General features: G+C 47.0%; 2 protein-coding genes across 2 annotated transcripts; one reads left to right on the forward strand and one right to left on the reverse strand.

The window, feature by feature from the left end:
* The first annotated feature begins 5,275 nt into the window (after nucleotides 1-5,275).
* On the forward strand, nucleotides 5,276-9,730 carry LOC147225165 (transmembrane protein 263-B). The gene is made up of 3 exons (XM_086162752.1): nucleotides 5,276-5,410; nucleotides 6,407-6,533; nucleotides 7,765-9,730. Exons 1-3 carry the CDS (start codon nucleotides 5,405-5,407, stop codon nucleotides 8,037-8,039), a joined length of 408 nt encoding a protein of 135 aa, XP_086018878.1. The 5' UTR covers nucleotides 5,276-5,404; the 3' UTR covers nucleotides 8,040-9,730.
* Nucleotides 9,731-12,109: 2,379 nt separating this feature from the next.
* LOC147225166 (carbohydrate sulfotransferase 1-like) lies at nucleotides 12,110-18,159 on the reverse strand. The gene is made up of 6 exons (XM_086162993.1): nucleotides 17,823-18,159; nucleotides 15,675-16,078; nucleotides 14,839-15,052; nucleotides 14,499-14,725; nucleotides 12,987-13,204; nucleotides 12,110-12,913 (listed from the first exon to the last, which is right to left on the reverse strand). Exons 2-6 carry the CDS (start codon nucleotides 16,038-16,040, stop codon nucleotides 12,577-12,579), a joined length of 1,362 nt encoding a protein of 453 aa, XP_086019119.1. The 5' UTR covers nucleotides 16,041-16,078; nucleotides 17,823-18,159; the 3' UTR covers nucleotides 12,110-12,576.
* Nucleotides 18,160-19,629: the final 1,470 nt, after the last annotated feature.

The raw sequence follows: 19,629 nt of genomic DNA on the forward strand, positions 1-19,629 counted from the left end.
GACGTCCTGTGCCGACAAGCCAACTTCTAAACTTAGACGACGATAAAACTCTGATGAACACAAGGTGCCCTCCCTCGTCCCCCCCCCCTCTTTCTCTCCCAACACACACACACACAGACCACAGTCGCACACACACTCTGCCAGTGGCTACTAATCACTGCGGGGTCAACTGTGATGCAATAGATGTCAGAGAAACATCAACATGCTACAAACCGAAAACATTCCCAAACAACACGCTCATAAGTCAAGTTTGCGTGTGTATGTGTGTGTGTGTGTGTGCGTGTGTGTGTGTGCGTGCGCGAGTAGCGTGGAATATTAGCAGTGCCTTGTTTTGTGTTTTCACTGCATGTGGCAAAATGTGTGTATTCTTGTGTGGGTGTGTGTGGCAGTGTATGAAACACACTCAGCAGCAGCTGGGGGTTTGCCATCAGCAAAATCACTTTGATTTGCAAACTGATCAAGAGGTAAACGATCAACGGTGTGATTGATCAATAATCACATGAAAAATATTCTCACAGATAAAGTCGAACATCGTCAGCATATAAAGAGATGCATTCCAGCTTTAGTGATGCTTTTACTTCTACGTTACCGTTTCAAATCGGAAAAGAAAGAGCCAGAAACCCTTCACCGCCAAGGGAAGAGAACCAGCGTCACGTCTTCATTCAGAAGCCAAAGGTGACGTTTCACTTTTCGACAGTAAGTTAGCGCACCGGCCGTTCGGGTTCCAACTAAGCTAACAAACAGCCAGCGGAAGGTTTCTTGATCTGATGCTGATCACTTCAGAATCAGTGATGCATCATTTATGCATTTATTTATTATTCATTCATTTATTCAATTTAATTTTCATTTTATTTATAAACAATTATAACATTTATCTAATTGTAATTTCTAAATTCAACTCTGCATCCACATAGACATGTGCTGCCCCCTGTGGCGAATGGAGGTACTGCAGAGAGGAGGCAGGAGCAGGTGAGGGGTTTTTTGGAATTGATCTGAGGTTGTTTTTTGTATAAACCGTGCGGGTAACGGATTATTAACATTTGGCCGGTGACCGTGGAGACTGTTATTGTTCAGTGTGTTTATTACTTTTCAGGAGACACCCGTTGAATGAACGGGCCGGTCGCGCTGACCGAGCAGTATCCGAGATCTATTCCGGATCAATCCATCTTAACCTGGTTGTCCTCTTTTTCTTTACACCCTGAAGATGAAGTGACACTTTTCGCCCAAACTCCTGTCTTCACAGCTGCACGGGCTTGTTGTCAAGAGAGAGAAGTTCAAGACTCTCAAAAAAACAAGGTGTGAATGAGAAGGTGACTGGTTGTGTGCCTCAAAAATGTGGATCTGAGATGGAACGGTCCAGGGTGAACCCCGCCCCGAATATATGAATGAATGAAATATAGTGACACTAATGAGCTATGAGGTCCAGTTTCTGGCGTGAATCCTGACTGTTCGGTAACAACACTGAGATCAACTGCCGGCTAACAGGAAACAGTGGCTCCTCTCATCACTAACAGCTGGATGCTGGTGCTTCTTCTTCTCATGCGCTGGTCAGAGGCTCCATGACCTCCATGATGTCGACCACAGCTGTGTGTCTTCACTCGCTGCTGCCGTGACGACATGTTTTGTATTTCCTGTTGTCTTTCTTCACTGGAAACAAAACACGTATGTCCCATTTTCCTGCTTTGAACATCTGGTTCAAGGTCACTGTTTGGGTGGTGGTTTCCACTACTTCATTCATTCATTCATTCATTCATTATCTGTACCACATTACGAGCACATCTAGTCGTGGATGGGGAGCTGGTAGGGGGGCGGGAGGTTCACTCTGGACCAGTTGCCAATCAATCACAAGGCCACGACCAAAAGAAGCATACAACTATTCACCCATTCTCCATTGGACTTCCTACATGTTCTGTGGGAGGAACCCGTAGAACCCGAAGGAACCCAGTGCAGACAAAGGGAGAGCATGGAGACTCCACAAGGAGAGGCCTCCTGGGGGAATCCAACCTGGGACCTTCTTGCCGTGCCGCCATACCACCCCTCAGGATATAATAGCCGGAAGGCCTTCAAAGGTGCTTTGAATGAGATGTACATCTTCTCTCCTGTCCTGCAGATGGTCTTTTAACGTCAAAAACGTCTCTCTGGGAATGATTTTGTTTGATATCACATTCGTGATGAGACATTTTGAAGAACACGGCTTCTCCACGACCCCCAGGCATGTTTCAGGCCCCCTTTTCCTTTGTGCGAGTGGAAAACTGTGACATCCTCCCCGTTCAGCTAATTCTGTCCGGATTTTTCTTTTCTTTTCTTTTCTTTTTTTTTTCCCTGTGCGAAACCCGTTCCAGGAAACTGTCCTTCTTCCATGATTGTTTACTCAGCCCCGAGCTGAGATCTTCTCCTGCGGAGCGTCTCGTTCCTGACACTTCAATCTCGCCAGCTTACATAACAGCGACCACTTCCGCCCCGACCGCTTTTTTAAGAAAAACACCACGGAAGATCGGCTGGAAGGAAAGCGGGGACCTCGTAGATCTCGGCTCCCCCGAGGGGGAGGGGGCGGGTGTTTTCGCTCGACGCTGGGAGCAAGATGTTGGGGTCAAAGTTGGGTTCTCACAGGAACCAGGAGGAAGTGGTCGGCGTTTATGTTCACATCATGTAACCCAACTGCTGCGGACCTTCGCGCCGGCGAGCTTTCCTTTTTGGTCGGCGCCGACGCCATCGCCCCGGAGCCGGACTGCCGATGAACCCAGTGTGTCGGCGTCCAAACATCACCCGAGGCGCCTCTTGAGTGACCCCAGGAGAGAACAGCTGGTCCTCATGTTAGATCATTTACAGTTGGCTCTCTCAAGATGTCTGATCCGTCGTCACACCAACGAGGCTTCCTCTGCGCCTTGTCTTACTCACTAACTTTGTAGCTTCTTTGTCGCTTGATGGACCAGAACACAGGTGGCCTCCACAGCCGACTGTACCCTCCAAGAAGACTTGCATCCTTGTGAGAAGCTTCTGCAGATGTTCTGTTCGACTGTTTTGCTGCATCACATCTGGACAAACTGGCAAGGAGGGCTAGCTCTGTGGTGGTCACCTCTGTACCGGCCAGGCTCCTGTCCGTCATGGACAATCCATCCGCTGCACAGCATCACCTCCAGACAGAGAAGCAGCTTCAGTGATGTCCTGCTCCACTGATGGACCATGTGGTTCTGGTTGCTCTGATTGGTACACCAGGCTTGGTACCTTAGACTTTCACTCGTATGCTCTTTACCAGTATCTACTTCCTGCCATCTTCACTCCACCACATACCTGATGCTAGGTACTTCTGGATCTGTGAAACTCCTCCCTTCTAAGGTTGAATAAAGTACACACCTGAACCTTCAGGCAGATACTACTCTTGCTCCATCTCTGACTTGAGAGGACGCTACCGTTGAAGCATTCTTAACGTGGCATTGGCTTAACCACCGTCCTGGACTACTGTATGAATTGCGATAGCAAAAGGAGTCAGAGAGGGGGCTAAAGTGAAGTGAGAACAGGAAGAGGAGAATGGAGGTTCTCATATAAAGGGTGCCAAGGTGGACTTCGCTGTTGGACATCATTTCCTCAAAGCCTGGAGAGCTATCGCGGCTAGCACCTCGCTAATTCCAAGCGCAAAAGTCATAATAATAGTAATTTATCCTTGGGGAAATTCATTCTCTGTAATTAGCCCATCATGGATGAACCATGAACAGTAGGAAAGTCGTCAACCACCGCCAGGCGAGCAGTTAGGGGTTCAGTGACTTGCTAAACAACACTTCAACACACTAGGAGGTGTCAGGAATGTTCGATTTCAGAGACAATTAAGGTTTGGTTCCAAACCCAAATCAAACATGCAGAGGCACGAAAACACCAGCTAACACTGTCCAGTCATTAAGGAGTACAGAAGACAGTGTTGCGGTGGACCTGCAGACTCTTTGTGATGTTGTGGCGCTTCTTCGTCCACCCCGGGGCTACAAGTAACTGCGACGTCTCTGCATGTCGAGAGCAGTTCCACACTTGAGTGGATCATCTGGAAGCAGGAAACACCCTTTCATCTTGAAGAGCCGGCGGGATTTGAACCCTTGACCTGGCATTCAGCCACTCCGGGACCAGCAGCACGTAGTGAGGAGACCCCGGCAAAACAGAGCGGCGGAGACCCCCTGCCTAGCTGGGACCTCTGAGACTCGGGCAGTGGAACGGAAAAGGGCCCGGGCCGCCTTTGGGGGCCGGGAAATGTGTGACAGCGGGGCCCTAAGTGATGCCGGGATCCCCAGAGGCTCATCAGGACATCCACGGAAATAGAAACAAGACTATTTCAGCCATCATCGTGAGGAAGAGTGAAAATCGGGAGATTACCCAGGATGATTACATGCAGTTTATAAATAATTACCCCTGACCTAAATGTGCCCCACTGCTGCTCTATTCATGAGTTATTACTGTTTATGTTACACAATCACTGTGTCTTGATTATTTTATTTTGTTATTTTTGTCATAATTTTGACATAGATAAATGCATTCTTGGAGCATACTGCTACGACTAAAACTGCTATTACTACTACTACTACTACTACTACTACTATCACCATCCCTACTGTTGCTATTGCTGTTGTTATTGTTAATTGATAAGCCATATATCAATTATCCATATATAGTGTCTTAGTCAGGGAGACACCTGGATAAAACGTCCGTTAAATAAGGAATAGCTGTGGTTGGCCACACAAGCCTGCAATACAGCTAACTGTTTTTGGCCGATTCCAGGTAAAAAAAAAACAAAAAACATAATTTTTTGCAGTCCAAACCACACCCGCAAAATTCCCAGCAACCCCACACAATCACACAGAAAACCAGAAAACGAGCATCAACATTGTGACTCGCTACTATATATATGTATATATATATATATATATATATATATATATATATATATATACATGCATATTGATACGACCTGATTCTTCTGATACTGATTTTCCCTTGCATTGCTAGTATTTGTAGCAGTAAAAGCGACTTATTTCATGTTATGATTTTTACATCTAGCTGCCTGACTTCGCTTCTAGCGCCCTCTGGTGGACAACAACGGAACTACACGACACAATACTACATAAAACAAAAATACTACAAAAGTACTCGCTCCAGTAGTTAATGGTATACTGCGTTTATTTACCTTTTCTCCGTGACGTCAACAAAGCCCCGACGTCTGACGTCACGTTGAAATGACGTCACCACGGGCTCCTCGCCTCCCCCGAGCCCCTCCGCGTGACAAGGGGGCGCGTGCAGCTCGAGCCGCCGGTCAACAAGCCTACGTCACTTCCGCTCAGGGATTGACAGAAAAACAACGGAGGGCTGGAGGGACGGCGGCATCCACGCAGGACTCGTCCCGGCCACGCTGGACCTCCGCGGCGGGATGAAGGTGAGGGAAGCGGGAGGCGGGGGGGCGTTGCGGGATGCCGCATGTCCAGTCATCGGACGCGTGCATGCGGGAGCGTGCGTGTGAGCGTCGTTGCAATTTCGTGCGTCTTTTCCACTCTGACCGCAAAGGCAAAGTTGCGGTTTTCTTTTTCCTTTCGGTATACACCCTTGTTTGTTAGTATTCCCCCCCCCCCCCCACGGAACCGTGGGTTCGGCCCAAATCCCACGGACGGAATTTGCAGGGATCCACCGTTAGCCACGCCCCCTAGCGGACAATACCGGAAGTGTATGGATGCGCACGGTCATTATCTATTATGACGTCAACAAGATGATAATAATAAAAAATAAGTGTGATGATGATGATAGCGGAAAAATAACGACGGTAATAATAATTATTATTATTATCATTATAGTGATAAGACTAATGCAATGACGATGGTAGCTGTAATAATAATAATATTATATGTACTATTATATTTTTATTGCTCATATGTAATATAGATATTATATCATTATAATCATGATGATGTATCATCTATATTATATATGATGATAATAATAATGATGACCTTGTTGATTATGATAATAATGAAACAATGGGGATAATGAGAATAAAAATAATGATAATCATACAAATGATGGTTATTATGATAATAAATATCAAATAATAGTAATGACAATTATGATTATAAGCAGAAGAATAACAATGATGACAATGATAATTTAAAACTATATCTGTTAAATTCCTGCGCAAACAGCAAGATGACCTTATGATTAACTGCAACATTAGTTGAGTGTGCAAATCCCCAGGCAGGAGGGGAAACCCCTCAACCTATGAATCCTGAAAAAAAAAAAAAAATCTTCTAATCCCATCAACCTCTGAGAAGGAGTTGAGAGCGAAGAAAGTTGATGTTTATCCCAAATGCCATGTTCTCCTGACACACAAATGCATTCCCTGAGGTCATTGACAGCGAAGGTGACGGTGACGCTGTTTCAGGTTGTGAGCTCGGAGGACGACAGCGGCTCTTCCTCACCCGTCGACTGTGACAACCTCGACGGCGGCGTGGACAGAGAGGAGGAGGAGGACGCACAACCCGACAGCCTCCAGGAGGAGGACCCACAAGGTGAGGAGGAACATCCAGAGCTTGGAAGGAACAGTTCCAGTCTGAAACCATTAAGATTCATCTTCTCATTTCGTTCACCAGGGGGACATTTTTAGAGACTAAATTCATTATTATTTGGAGGGTCCTCATGAGTCTGACAATCATTTTGATTATTTTTCAACTAATTTCTGAAAATTTAATTCTTTCTTTCTTTCATTATCGCTGCTGTTTATCCTGTTGTTATCCTATGCCAGCTGTCATTGGCTGAGAGGTGGAGTTCGCCCTGGATCTATCACAGGGCCACAAATAGACACGTAACAATCCACCCTCTCATTTAGGTGTCATATGGAGACTTACAGTAAAACGTTGGCATGCTAACCGCCCTTATTTTGAACAAATCTTGAATTGGGCTTAGAAAAAGCCTCACTGCACGAACACACCGACAAACAAACTGGTGGTCTTTCCCTGGTGTAGCGTAGCAGTTGTGCGTGCCACTCCGCATTGTTTACATCCTTTATTGTTGTGTTTTTCTGTTATGATGCTTTTTTTCAGTAAGTTAGCCTCATTATGGCTCCCAAAAAGGCTACGATCGCTGGTGTAAGTGGTGTTAAGAAGAAGTTAAGAATTGCTGTCGATCTGAAGAAGGAAATAATAGCTAAACGTGAGAGCGGCGTTCCTGTTACAGATCTCGCTAAGTATCTATCACAGTGCTGAGTCAAACATCTGTACAATCCTGATGTGGCTAAAGGGGCGCCAACATTAATGAAGCAAAGGTCTCAAGTCTCAGAAGAAATAGAAAAGTGATTATCGGTTTTGATGAATGAAAGACAGCTATATTATCAGCAAGAGTTATTTAGCAGGGGTTCCATATCCAAAAAGGCTTTACTTTAGCTGATTCAGTCAAGGAAACTACAAATGCAAGTGCCAGCAAGAAGAGAAAAATAGAAATAATTGAGGTTATCTATAATTCCCCATAAAAACGTTTCAAAAGAGCGCAGTATGTTTTTTGGGGCTGGAGAACGGATCAATAGGGTTTCCACTGATTTCAACGGGAACAATTGATTTGGTTCCCGAACGGGGTCAAAGGACGAATTAAATTCGTGAGTCGAGGTTCTAGTTTACAACCATTCACCCTCTCATTCATTCCACCAGGGACCTTCCTGCTGTGAGGAGGAAGAGCTAGCCACTGCGCAAATACTTTGTAAATCACTGTGTGATTTCCCGCCATCCTCTCCTCATATCTCGGACTCAGACAAGGACCACCCCCGGCCAGAGGGCGGAGTCATGTGGCGAGTCGGCGGCGGCCTGTTCAGCATGACGCGTAACGTGGTCGGCGCGACGCTGGGAGGAGTCGCCTGGGTCGGGAGCAGAAGTTTTGAGCTAACGAAGACGGCGGTGACCAGCGTTCCGGCGGCCGGCGCCGGACTGGTGAAAGGGAGCGTCTCCGTGGTGACGGGAGGGGTAGGGGCGGTGGGGTCCGCTGTGGCAAGTAAAGTCACCCCGAGGAAGAAGGACAAAGCTGACTGATGGGCCGGCAGCTGTGTGTGTGTGTGTGTGTGTGCGCGCGTGTGCATGCATGTGTGTGTGGAAGTATTTCTGACACTGTACTGAAGCCTGGTGAAGCTCCACAGACTAGACGTGTGTCGGAAAGAGGCTCAAACACCAGCGGCAGTGTAACGTGTGATGACAGGCAGCTGTGGTGCATGGAGGACACACACACACACACACACACACACACACACACACACACATGCACACACACACACTCTTTACGACCAGACAAACAGACATCAACACCCGGTCAGACAACGGAAGGTCAGCAGTGATGTAATGAGAAGTTCCAGATTGCTGTCAGCATCCAACTGCATGCCCTTTTTATCTTGTGCGCACAAGATAATAGTTGTGTGGGAACGCGAGGGTTCGGCTGGTTACCGTTACCTATGAGATGAAATATTATAACCACGTTAAGTCATTCCAATAAGATAATCAAACTATCCACAGGGAAGTATCTTGTTCCCAGAGTAACTTGTGCTCAAAGCACATGTAATGATGTTAAGTCGTTCCCACAAGATAATCAAACATGATTAACTTGGATTCACTGTTCTAGTAACTGTTAAGTTGTTCCCACGGGATAATCAAACCTCATTATTAACTTGCGCTCCCGGCGCAAAGAACTATGTAAAATTGTTCCCGCAAGAGAATTGATCAACACTAAGGGAAGTGTCTTTTCCCATGTCATGTTTAGCTTGTGTTCATGTTGCAAATAACAGTTAAGTTGTTCCCACAAGATAATTGAACAACTCATAGGAAAGTAGTTGTTCCCACATGATGATTAACTTGTGCTTAGCGTTCAAATAACTATGTTAAGTCGTTGCCACAAGATAATCAAACTACATGGTTTGCTTGTGTTCACGTTGCAAATAAGCATGTAAAGTTGTTCCCACAAGATAATCGAGCAACCCATAAGAAAGCATTGCATTCCCTCATCATGATTAACTTGTCCCCATGAGATAATCAAAGAGTATAAAAAAGTCAGTCTCATTTTAATAGCAAGTGTCAGTAATTGAACGGGTGACACTCGAACCCTACTCCTCGCTTGGGTCACATGACCAGTTGCTTACCAGTACTCCAGCTGTAGTACTCCATGCAGCGCTGTACTTACTACCAACACACCGGTTCTCCCCGACTTCCAGGGGCTACTCCGGGTCTGTTTGCTATCCTTTAGCAGGAAAGTTGGGTGGGGCCAAGGCCCTGCACCCAATCCTCACCGCTGGCGTGGTCGCATAGAAGCCACGCACAGAAGAAACTGATGCTTGAAAACGCTCAACGCCGGAATTGTTCTTTGAGATCCCTGAAGACTTGAAGGATTCATAAAGACAGGGAGTTGGAATTTGGTTTCATGTATATTTGTTTCAGAGGCTGGTGCTCAGAGGGTTACCATGTAGTGTTTGTGTGTTTATACCTGATGCGAAGTTTTCCCTTGGCCCGGATGAGATGGACCTCTTACTTCATCCAGTTGATCCTATTTCCAATGTCCTTTCCTGATGTTTTTATTTATTTAGCGACAGTAAACCAGGACTCGCCCTGTCACTTTGCTCCCCAATCCTGCTGCAGCCGACCCCCGATGACGATCGAACTTTGTAGACTAAGCCATCTTTGTGGACCACAGACTTATTTTTGCAAGCGGGACATCTGTGGAAATAAAGACAGCTGTGTTTTCTGTCTGGTGTCTTCTTGTTTTATTTAAAAGGTACAAGTCCTGCCCCCTCCTTTAGGACCCTAGAAGGCTCTTCAAGGCCATGTACTCTACACAGGAAGGGCCTGACTACCTATGCCTCATCTTTAGCTACATTGTCTAAGTCCTTCCAGTCCCATACATCCTGTATAGGAAGATCTTGACTCCCAACTTGCCATTGATGCTTCACCTAGTTTACGTTGGAAGATCCCAGTTACTTGTGCTATACTGTTGACGTCATCCAAGTCCCTGACTCCCTTCAGTTTACTCCCAATTCTGGATGATCCTGACACCCAAGCCACACCTTTGACACTGCAAGATCCTGCTGGATCCCTGTAACTACTTTGTTGGCGTCCGTCCATTCCCCACTGCTCTGCATACTCCCTACAAGGGACCCAAGAAGATCTTGACTGCCAACGTTCTCTCCAGTTGTCAAAGTTTTAGTTTGCTGTATATCTGGTAGAGTGAAATATTCTCTTTGTGGCATCACTAACTCTTGCACAGTCAGTCCATAAAGTGACCATATGAATTGCTCATTTTCACCCTCGCCAAAAAAAATTTACACAAGATGACATCATTTTTTTTCTCTTCCGATGTGATCGAAGACTGGGTGACTAATCAAGTCGAAAGCAGAGGAACTGCAGAGAACCTAGATAGGGGGGTCGGACGAATTAAAATGCCAGACGGGGAAATGAATCTGAAGATTCGGGGACAATTAGAGGGTTTGACCGCTGAAGGACTTGAAGGGAGGGGGCTGGTTTCATCGTGGACACTGGATTCCACAGAATTAACGAGGTCTACTGGAACTGTCCATCTCAAGGGCGACTACCCTGATGAAGATGCAGATCAGGAAAAACTTCAAGATCAACCAGTCTGTTCGGCACAAGGACGAGTGAGGAATTAAGCCATACTGCTAGAGTACGGTGGCATGGGAAAGCTGTTACCGCCGGGAGACATTTGGCTGAAGTGGCCTGCCACTTGACAAAGGTACAAAGGTACAAAGGTACATTGCCCTCACTTTTTCATCTGAAGTGTATTAATTTCTACTTTTAATGACGAAACTAGGAAGTTTGCTTTGTTGTTCAGCCTCCATCTTTTCCAGATGATGAGGTGGCTTGGGGATCTGGTCAGATGGGACTCTTCTGACTTGCCTGGGAACTCCATCTCCCCTCGGAAGAGCTGCAGGAAGCGACCCGGCTCAGGCTACTTCCCCAACAACACCCTATCGGGTAAAGCTGTTGAAGACGGGTGAATGGAAAACAAACCAGCTGCCGGGTGACCCTCCTCACTCCTTCATCTTCTCTACCTGCACTGCCTCCTGTTCTTACTCATCATAGATTCAGTGGACTGATGGGAGAAGCGACACCCTCTGACCTGAGAGCTGTCACGGTAATAACTGGAGATAAAAGATGGTGCTCTTGACTTTGCAGCAGTATTGCAATGTCACTTGCGCAAGAGTAGTAACATTCTCCCGAGTTATCATGAGCTGTTGTTCTGTGTTTGCCGAGGTTCTCTCTTTGGTACTTAGAGGTCTCCTGCTTTTCTGAATATTCTATTTCATATGTTATGGATGCCGCAGCCACTGAGAAATCATTTCATGACTTTTGATCCAGTTGTTATGTCAGTGCATCTAGTGTTCTTGAACTGCAGCTGTTGTGTTAAATCTAAATCTGCATTTCCTGGTTCTGTCCTCCCGGGGAGAGTAAAGCTAGTTCTGTCGGGATAACTGTCAAAGTGAGTCCAATTTTGACTTGATTGTTTGTTCAAGCTCGGGAGCTTGAACTAATCTATGCTCCCATTTCATATATAAATAGATGCGTGCGTTGTCAAGTGCCAATGTCAACATACTTCCTAATTATGCTTGACCTTTCCATGGTGTTAAGCAATGTATCCACTAGAGAGCAGTGTATAGTTCACTTCAAAACTTTCCTGAGAAAGAGGCAGTGCAGTAGACGGCAGCGGTCTGGATGGCCATTAGATATATCGTGGCATATGGATGGAGAATTTTTCTCTCTGGTTATACCAACACCATGGGGTTCTTCTTCTCAGATTTCTTTTCAGTAGAGCATACTTCAGAACACTGGCCACCCAGGACTTCTGGTGATATTGCTCCGTTTGCTGAGTTTGCTGGCTATACACCTGCAAGTTCCCCGCTAATGTACAGAATTATGCAAGAAATGAACGCAAATGATGGACAGAAGGTTCCGGCTTTAACTTTCAGCAAAACTTATCCCGGGGTCTCAATGCCAAACAAGCGCTCCCCTACACAGAGACAAAAACAGAGGACTTCATGCAGAAAGACAAGCACCAAAGATCCAAAAAAGACATTGGAGTCGGCGGCTGTGACCACAACATCTCGAGCTTGTTACGATTGTACGTCAAGGCGTCCACTGGCGCCTCAACATTCAGATTTTATTTGGTGGCACGGCAATCATTGGAGGGGTGACAACAGCCGGGTGTTAGTTCGGGATGTTGGTCATCTGCCTGTCGGGGTTCTAGAGTGGCACCTCAGGAAGAGGGGTGGAGTGGCGTCTCCGGCCACGTCCCCGCTCCGGGCCAACAACGTCTCCGGTGAGAGGTGGCGTGTCGTTTAAAAACATGAGCGATGGCTGGTCGTTTCGTGTCGTCACACAGGACTTCTCTATGCCTACGGAGGTAGTTGAATGGCATGGGAACGCAAAGAAACACGTACAGACATTATCAGATCACCCGGGTAACACCAATGTATGTTTTAAACAAATAGATGGGCTCAGCTGCAGCGCTGGTTGCCGACGGGACACTCTCCATCTCAGTCTTGTCCTTGTGCCCTTGACCCGGACCCTCAAAGTTCTAAAAAAACGGGAGAAACGTCCTGTCCTCCACTAAAGAGTGGGAGAGATTCCTCAGTTCTCTGGGGTGGAACACTGTCTTGTAGCCGAGCAGCTCCAGCAGCGGCTGGCAGGCGGTCTGAGTGTACACCACCATGTCAAAGGACAGCTTGACCCTCCAGTTCTCTGCGTTGGCGGCCGAGTCCCGGACGGTGGTGAACTTCTGTCGGGCGGAGAGGTCGCTGCTGCCGCGGGTGTTGTTGATGATCCAGTCCTTCACGTTGCGGTCCAGAACCAGACCAAGGAAGCTGTAGAGCTCCCTGGTCTTCTGGAGAGGATACCGGGCCAAGTCCTCATACCTGAGAAGACAGGAAGAGGAGAACTGGAATGTCTTTCTTTTTCTGCCCCCCCCCAAATGGTGTTCTATCTCACCTGAGAAGCATGTACCTCCCTCTGAGCCACGCCGGTCTGGCCAGACCCGTGGACACAGACCTGCGGAAGTCCTCGCACACTGTATTGATCTGTCCCAGGTCCAGGTTGTGAGGCCGGCGCCCGGTCGCTCTCCACAGGCGCCACAGACGGTACGTGTCGCGGAAGGTCTCGATTCGAGACGCCAGGATGCCGCGAGGATCTCGAACTAGCTGCACCACCTGATGATGAGGCGGGAGTTATACGATGTCACTGTTATACTGTCACCCTCTAACCAACAGACAATCATCTGCCTCCATCTAACCCTCTCCGTTCTCCACGCATAAATCCCATCTTTCACCAGACCTCTTTCCTGGCATTTCCAATCTCACCATTTGACCCAGAACTTCATAATCCCGTTTCTGTCCATGTCTAAAACATCTCCAGACAACTCCTTCCTGATCCTCTCCACCCTCCTCACGCCCAAAGAGAACGTCCACATCTTCATCCCCGCTGCCTCCGGCGCTGCCGCCTGGCTTCCAACTGTCTTGAAGCCAAACAACATGGCCGGTCTCACCTCCGTCTTCTCCACCTTTCCTTTCATACTCTTTATCCTCATATGAACCACCTTCTCGCACACATCTGGCCACCCTCTCCATTGCTCTGTTGACTCAAAGTACTCAAAATCCTTCACCTTCTATATCTCAAGGTCCTGTAACTTCACCGGTCCACTCGGGTTCCTCTCATTCACACGCATGTATTCTATCTTGCAGTGGCTACCCTTCATCCCTCTCCTGTCCAGGGCATGACTCCATCTCTTGCGATTGTCCTCCACCTCCTCGCTCTCGCTACAGATTACGATGTCGTCTGCAAACACCATGATCCATGGAGATTCCTGTCTAACCTCATCTACCAGCTTGTCCATCACCAATGCCAACAAAAAGGGGCTTGTGGACGCTCCTTGATCCACTACAACCTCCACTTTGAACTCCTCTACCTCACCGCTGTCACCACATGCTCCGTCGTCACTCAAAATGTCACCGACAATGAGGAAAAAACCTGGTGTGTAATAAGAGACGAAGAAGAAGAGGAACGCTGGAGGCGAACAAGTTAATTCCACTGCCTGTGCTTTCCAATGCTCCTCATGAGTGCAACGCTCAGTTACCCAGGTCGATGCGGTGTCACACTCATTACACACTCTATCATATCAAAGTCAGAGGAACTCCGCCACATGGTGCCGGTGTGTGAACATGTGTTTCCGAGGGCGCGCCCGTTTGTCACGACACGCCCGATCAATATCAATCTACAGCCGCATTGATCGTTTTATCCAACCTTCACTCTGTAATATCACCGCGCACACAATAACACGCCGTCAGCAGGTCAGCGCCAGTCAATGGAGACTTTATAGTTGGTAAGAAACAAGGTCTTGGTTTGGGAGAGGCAAGAAAAGTCCTGTTTCAGACTTGTACTCTTAGTTTTTTTGCAAGTTCCATTGTCTTGTTTTGGAGCTTGATATCAAAATACGGATATGTCTACCTTCAGGTTGAGGCGGGGGTCTTCTATCAGCGCCCGGAGGTCACTGATTTGGGGGATCCGGACGGTCTTGATGGCGGCATGGCGCTTCGTTCGACACGCATCGGCGGCGAGGGACACATTGAGGGGTCCGCACCTCTTCACGCACTCACCCTCGTCGGACAGCACTAAGCTCTGCTCCTCGGGCCCCAGAGGAGCCTCACAAACCGGGGATGAGCAGAGAGACCGGCCTGGATGGGAGGGTGGGGGGGGACACAGATTTGCAGGCTCAACACAATGCGGTGCTAACGCCGAGGCGTGGGAGTCACGTGACGTGGACGAAGTGCTGACATGTGTCTCTTACTCGCTCCTCGTCTGAACAGCTTGTCTGTGGAGTGGTTGGCAGGCCGGGGTCTTATGTAGCTCTCCAGGCTGTGGAGGTGGCAGTGGTACAGGGAGCGCAGGAGGTCGCGGGCAGCCCCCAGCATCACCCTCCTTTCCGCCAGGTTCCGACTTTGGGCCAGCCGAGGCAGCAGCGCCAGCTGGACGTGGTAGAGAGGTTCGAACAGGTAGAAGACCTGGAACGGTGTCACATATGACAGTTAAGCTTCCCTTGCAGGGCGTCAAAACTATGATAACACATAATGCTCCACTGATCCAGTCTGGAAAAGCTGGTGTGCTACCAGGAGGCCCCAGGAAACACCAAAGATACATAATATCTGAATTTACGAGACGGATTTTTGCGATTATAAGTGTTCATCTCCTTAAATTCAGCTCTTTGGCCTCAAAGTTCATGATGACCTTGAAGGTGTGACCTCTAAAAGGGTCAGAGCTATCACCTCTCCATACAGTTCCTCCCACAGGAACCCATGATGTGTTTCTGAGACAGTTGCTGGTCAGAAAGAGGAGGGTTGTCTATATGCTTCCTTATTATGCACCCGACGGCATATCGGGCTGGCGCTGAAACCTCACGTCGTATCACAAGGATCCCTGTCGTGACCAAGGATCAGCTGACTGTGTTAAAAAATCCTACACGCCTCTATTTTTATCGCCTCGCTATTTCCCCAGCGTCAGGTGATTTAAACTGACTGACATCCCGTTGATGCGTTTCAGAGATCTAGCACTCCAACCATGGCGGACGGAAGCTGACTTCAACCAAAGCATACCAAATATGTTAAAATCGGATGTTTGTGTTCCAACCTCTGGGTGCTGGTTGAAGAGCTGCCCGACGAAGGAAGACCCGCTTCGCGTGGTGGCCAGGATGAGGATGTGGGTTCTCTTGCTGGTGTTGTAAGGGGGCAGAGAGTAGCTCTGGCTGGACGGTTTATGGGACACGACGTCATCGCAGGGTCGGTCTGGACTCTCCGCGCCATCCTGTTCCGGGCGCATCCCATCTCGAAGGCTGCAGTTGACGGCCTGACCCGTGGGGAGCAGGTCAGGGTGGGGGCTGGAGCCCCTGGAACACAGCAGGCTGAAGGGCTTGGTGGAGAAGGTGCGAATGGCAGTGTATTGGATGGCTATGGAGGCTAATGCTAGCAGGACCACAGACTTCCAAGAACACTGCATGGTGACTGAGCAGATGCATCAGGAGGCCACAGTACCGGCTGTTGGAGACAAAGACCAAGCAGATGGTGAGGCGACTGGAGAACCACCACCTTCATTAAACACATTACACCTGCATCAGTGGTCTGGAGATCTGGATCTGGCGTGAACATCTAGACTGCGCGATAAATCGACCTAAAGCTTTCAGTTCAAGTAAGAACCCTGTTTTTACACAAGTGGGGTGGTTTCGTCCCTCCGATGCATTCCGAAGTGTCCTTTGTCAAGACACTGAACTCCCCCAGATGGTCTGGTTTGCACCTCCATGGCAGGGTTTGAAGCTCTATATATATGTGGAGACCGTTTGACATCACCCAGGATGTCGGGTCAGTATTGTTTTGCGCGATAGGTTGTCGCTCGACAAGAACCGTCACTGCCCCTGCATTTCTAGGCCAGCAGGGAGGCTGTTAGCGGCAAAGGGGGACGGGATCGAACCGAAACAACAGTGTTTTCTTGTTGTGATATTCTGACCACTAATGGAGTGAAGTGCTGGAGCAATTATCCGGTCACCATGGCAACTACCAGTGGGTGGGATATATCTGAAGGCCCTCGAACTTTTCATGCAGATATCTACAGGGAAGAAGCGGTCACATCTGGTTTTGCTTCTTGGGGCTCAGCTGGTAGAGCGCATATCTATATACTGTATTTATAGGGTGGAAGCAGGCACATTTGGTACTGCATCTTGGGGCTCAGCTGGTAGAGCGCAGCATCCCTGCGATTGGAAGTTTAGCAGTTTGATTCCCAGCTCCTCCTCCTGTCCGCATGCCGATGTGTCACTGATGGGATGGTCCTGATGGTCTGGTTAGCGCCTTGCATGTTAGCTCCATTTAGCATTTAACGGTGTGAGCTACTGTCCAGAGCCAAAGGGCGACCTGTCAGGGTCACCTGTGCTGATGGACAAGGTGTTGGTACCAGACTGAGGTGAGGCCACACTTTACAACTATAGGTAGCTTAATATCAAACTGAGCAAATCAGTCACCGTTGATTAACACAACATGGATGGTTGAGGGTTTCACCTAATGATCTCCCCATTATTCAAAAATTTCTTTCAAAGGTAAGAAAATTGTGTCTAGAACAAGTTCTAGAGACTAAACATTTGAATGTTAGTAAATCACCAACAAAACAGCGCGATAAATATAAATATTTAGAAACGTACAAGCCTTCACAAGTCGCATTCCATCTGAATTCTGGCACCAAAATCAAATTTACTGCTTCTATTGCTTTTAAAATCCCCCCCCCCAAAAAAAAACAAAATCAACCACGAAGAAACATATGAATGATAACAGTGGCTTTTTAAATCCCCACCAAAAAAGACATACCATTGTACTAAATAAGCAAGCATTCATTGCCAACATTCATTATTATTTTCCACTATATTCACACACAACAACAATTTGACCTTTTAACGCAATGCAAATTAATAGCACCTCATTTTACCACACATCTGCACCTATCTATCTATCTATCTATCTATCTATCTATCTATCTATCTATCTATCTATCTATCTATCTATCCATCCATCCATCCATCCATCCATCCATCCATCCATCCATCCATCCATCTTAGCATAACAAAGCTAAGGTGTCGGCCGCCGCTAACAAAGCCTCTCCTCTCCGCGGTGCCTCCACTCCCCGGCGGCTCCCTGGTGGGCCGCCGCCCGCTGTCCGTCCCCCGGAGCCCCCGAAGCCCCCGGAGCCCCCGGAGCCCCCGCAGCCGCGGAGGGAGCGAGGGGGCGCTCGGTCGCTTACCTCTCATCCGTTTGTATGCGCGCTCCACCGCCGGTGCGGCTGACGGAGAGGCCGTGATGGAGGCTGCGGCGGCGGGGATGGGGATGCGGATGCTGCCGCAGTGACGCTCCGCGCCGAGCCGCCCGGGGGGGAGCCGCTCTAGGCTGCGGGCGGCGGGGAGGAAGAGGAGGAGGAGGAGGAGGAGGAGGAGGATGAGGAGGAGGAAGAGGAGGACATGACGTCCGGATGTCAGCTGGAGCCCGGTGTAGGTGTCGGTAAGCACATCAACAGGCTGGCCGGTAACACACACACACACACACATACACACACACTCTCTCTCTCTCTCTCTTCCCCCCTCTCTCTATTTCGACCCTCCTCTTCCTCTATTTTTACCTCATGCGATCGTGTCCCTAAACGACACACACATTCCCCTCTTTTATTAAACCACCATTTAAAATTATAATTCATGTGCATAAGCATTTTAAATTATAATAATTATATATTTATACATGATATCATAATATGGATGAATGGACGATGATAATTATGTACTTTATATAATAAACATTATTATACGATGTATATATAAAATAATTATACTCATGATGATTATGGCATTGTAATGTATTATTGTGAAGATGATGATTACATGGTAATGATTATATGGATAGTATCCTGTGCGCATGACGTAAATTTGGTAGACTTTTGTTACTATATATAATTTATGATAAATATTCTTGACACCTGATCACAATCCTTAAAGGGCCAGTGACCACTTGAAGAGCAATCTGCCATAATGGCAATAATAATAATAATAATTATATTATAGTGATAATGATGTGGATGATGATAAGGTTACTTTCCCCTCTTTATAGTAATTTTCATTTTATTGTTAGTTTTATATGTAATATAATGATGATGATAATAACATGTTTATACATAATTATTATTATTCTCATAATAGTTATTATTATGGATATTATCCTGTGTGGCTGATGTAAATTTGGTAGAAATTCTGTTCTTATAATTTAGTATAAATATTCTCTACACAGGATCACAATCCTTAAAGGGCCAGTGACGACTTAAATAGAAATCTGCCACAATGGTAATTATAGTAATAATGATAATGATGAGGATGATGATTAAGTTAATATCACTTCTTATATAATAATTTTCATGCTATCGTTACTCTAATAAATAATATGATATAATCAATGATGATGATCATTATATGGACTCCGGTTCACGGTCTTTAAATGGCCAGTGACCACTCAAAAAAATCAAGTATAATAATAATACTCATTATACTGATAATGATGAGGACAATAAAAAAGTTATACTCCCTTCTTATATGGTCATTTTCATGTTATGTTCCATCTATGTATTTAGTTACTTATATAGAAAATTGAACTGTCGTAGGCCTTTTTTTTTCTTAATCTGAAAATAATGATCCCATATATACTTTGTTGTCCAAAGGAAGCGCCTCCCTCAGAGGACACACACCGCAGGTTGTCCTTGACACCAACAACAATGGTCACATCTCAGGGGCTCCGAAGGAAATGCCAACACCGGCGCTGATTTGCATATCTTGTCACTTCGAACCCTTTTACCGTAATTAGAGGGAAATCGGGTCGGCGGTCTGTCCCCGCTCCCTTCTCTTACTTGAACAACACGCTTTAACAGATTCTTCGTCTTCAGCAACGTGTTGGAGCAGAGCACAGAAAAGCCACAACTCACTGTTGGGTTTTAAAGAAATTGAGATTGGTGTTATAAAAGATTAATAAGGGGGCTATAATACAATGTGAGACGAGGTATTCTCTTTGAGGGT

The sequence above is a fragment of the Fistularia commersonii genome, chromosome 17 (genome assembly GCF_037954325.1).
Source record: "Fistularia commersonii isolate RoL2024-O1a breed Wild chromosome 17, RoL_Fcom_v1.0, whole genome shotgun sequence".
In the NCBI taxonomy this organism is placed as follows: Eukaryota; Metazoa; Chordata; class Actinopteri; order Syngnathiformes; family Fistulariidae; genus Fistularia; species Fistularia commersonii.

Bases quoted from the DNA above. Each gene is read 5' to 3' on its own strand.
- LOC147225165 (XM_086162752.1), top strand. The intron at 6,534-7,764 runs GTGAGGAGGAAC...TCTCGGACTCAG, and splicing joins CCAGGAGGAGGACCCACAAG to ACAAGGACCACCCCCGGCCA.
- LOC147225166 (XM_086162993.1), bottom strand. From the start codon at position 16,040: ATGCAGTGTTCTTGGAAGTCTGTGGTCCTGCTAGCATTAGCCTCCATA. The intron at 14,726-14,838 runs GTAAGAGACACA...CCTCCCATCCAG, and splicing joins GCTGTTCAGACGAGGAGCGA to GCCGGTCTCTCTGCTCATCC. The intron at 12,914-12,986 runs GTGAGATAGAAC...CTGTCTTCTCAG, and splicing joins GGGAGGTACATGCTTCTCAG to GTATGAGGACTTGGCCCGGT.